General features: G+C 49.4%; 1 protein-coding gene across 1 annotated transcript, besides 1 other annotated feature; it reads left to right on the plus strand.

Moving 5' to 3' along the window:
- Positions 1–1,551, plus strand: Tc00.1047053481435.9 (clathrin heavy chain, putative; the record flags this gene model as incomplete). Its single annotated transcript, XM_797278.1, has 1 exon — positions 1–1,551. A coding segment is annotated over one exon (1,551 nt), but the record flags the coding sequence as incomplete, so codon positions are not given.
- Positions 1–1,551: a sequence feature (heterozygous, non-Esmeraldo-like haplotype).

Here is a 1,551-nt window from a genome sequence, read left to right on the forward strand (position 1 = left end):
ATTGGCGTGTCATTTTGAATAATGTTATTCGTGTTAATCCACAGAATGCCGTGAGCCTGGCACTGATGCTCCATCGTGACTTGGGTGACACCCCAGTAGTGGACCCAAATGAAGTGGTGGATATGTTTGTGACGGCTCAGCAGATTCAGCAGGCGACGGAGTTTATCCTTGAGGTTTTGCGAGGGAAGAATGACGAGTCGACAAAAGACCTCCAGACGAAACTTTTGGAAATAAATTTAAAACATTCTCATCCTTCTGTGGCGGAGAAGATATTTGCGCGTGGTGTTTGCCTCTATTACGATGGCATGAAACTTGCTCCTCTGTGTGAACGAGCTGGACTTCCTCAGCGCGCCATTGAGTGCTACGTCACGGCGCAGAATCAAGACCCCGACCTTGACAACCTCTCCAACATACGCCGTTGTCTCTCCCATGCTCGCAACTTCAATCCGGAGTGGATATTGGAATTCTTTGGAAAACTCAGTCAGGCCGATAGCATGCGATGCCTGGGGGACCTCTTACAGAACCATCGTGAGAACTTTAAGGTGATTGTGCAGGTGGCGACGAAGTATAGTGATGCTCTTGGAGCAGACAAACTTATCGAGCTCTTTCTTGAGCAAAAATTGTACCCCATCCTTTACTATTATCTTGGTGCCATTGTACCATACACCCGCGACCCGGAGGTACACTTCCGCTACATTGAGGCGGCAGCAGAGGTGGGTCAGGCACAGGAACTGGAGCGCATGACACGCGAAAGCCCCTGCTACGATCCGGAGCGCACGAAAAACTACTTGAAAAACAAAAAGTTGACCAATCTTTGGCCACTCATCAATGTATGTGATCAACATGGTTACATAGATGAGCTAGTGCGATATTTGATTGATACGGACAACGAGACGCTTATTGAACAATACTTGCAGCGTCGGAGTCCGGGGAAGACACCTGAGGTAGTGGCTGCCCTCATCGACTGCAATGCTCGAGAAGACTTTATCAAGAATATTCTCAATGCTGTAGGAACGATGTGCCCCATTGCGGAGTTGGTGCAAGCCGTGGAAGAACGATCTCGCCTGCGTCTGATTCAAGGATGGCTGGAGGCCCGTTTGGCGGAGAAGAAGACGGATCCCGCCCTTCACAATGCCGTGGGAAAGTTGTACGTCGATACCGACCAACAACCCGATAAATTTTTACTTGAAAACGCCTACTACGAACCACTAGTCCTTGGAAAGTACTGCGAGAACCGTGATCCGAATCTATCCTACATCGCCTATCGCAAGGGCCACCTCAGTGAGGAACTGGTGGAGCTCACCACGAAGAATGGCATGTGGAAACAACTTGCTCGCTATCTTGTACAGGAGAAGAATCTTCAACTGTGGGCATCAACCCTGAAAAATGATACCAAGGATCGTGATCGACTTGTGGAAGCGGTGCAACAAACCGCCCTGCCTGAGTCTGAGGTAGATGAGGAGGTAAGCACAACAGTTCGGGCATTCATGAATGCAGGGATGACACATGAATTGACGTCTATCCTGGATCAAATTGTGGTGCGGGGTCGCT

This window comes from Trypanosoma cruzi, genomic scaffold (assembly GCF_000209065.1).
Source record: "Trypanosoma cruzi strain CL Brener 1047053516435 genomic scaffold, whole genome shotgun sequence".
Lineage (NCBI taxonomy): Eukaryota > Euglenozoa > Kinetoplastea > Trypanosomatida > Trypanosomatidae > Trypanosoma > Trypanosoma cruzi.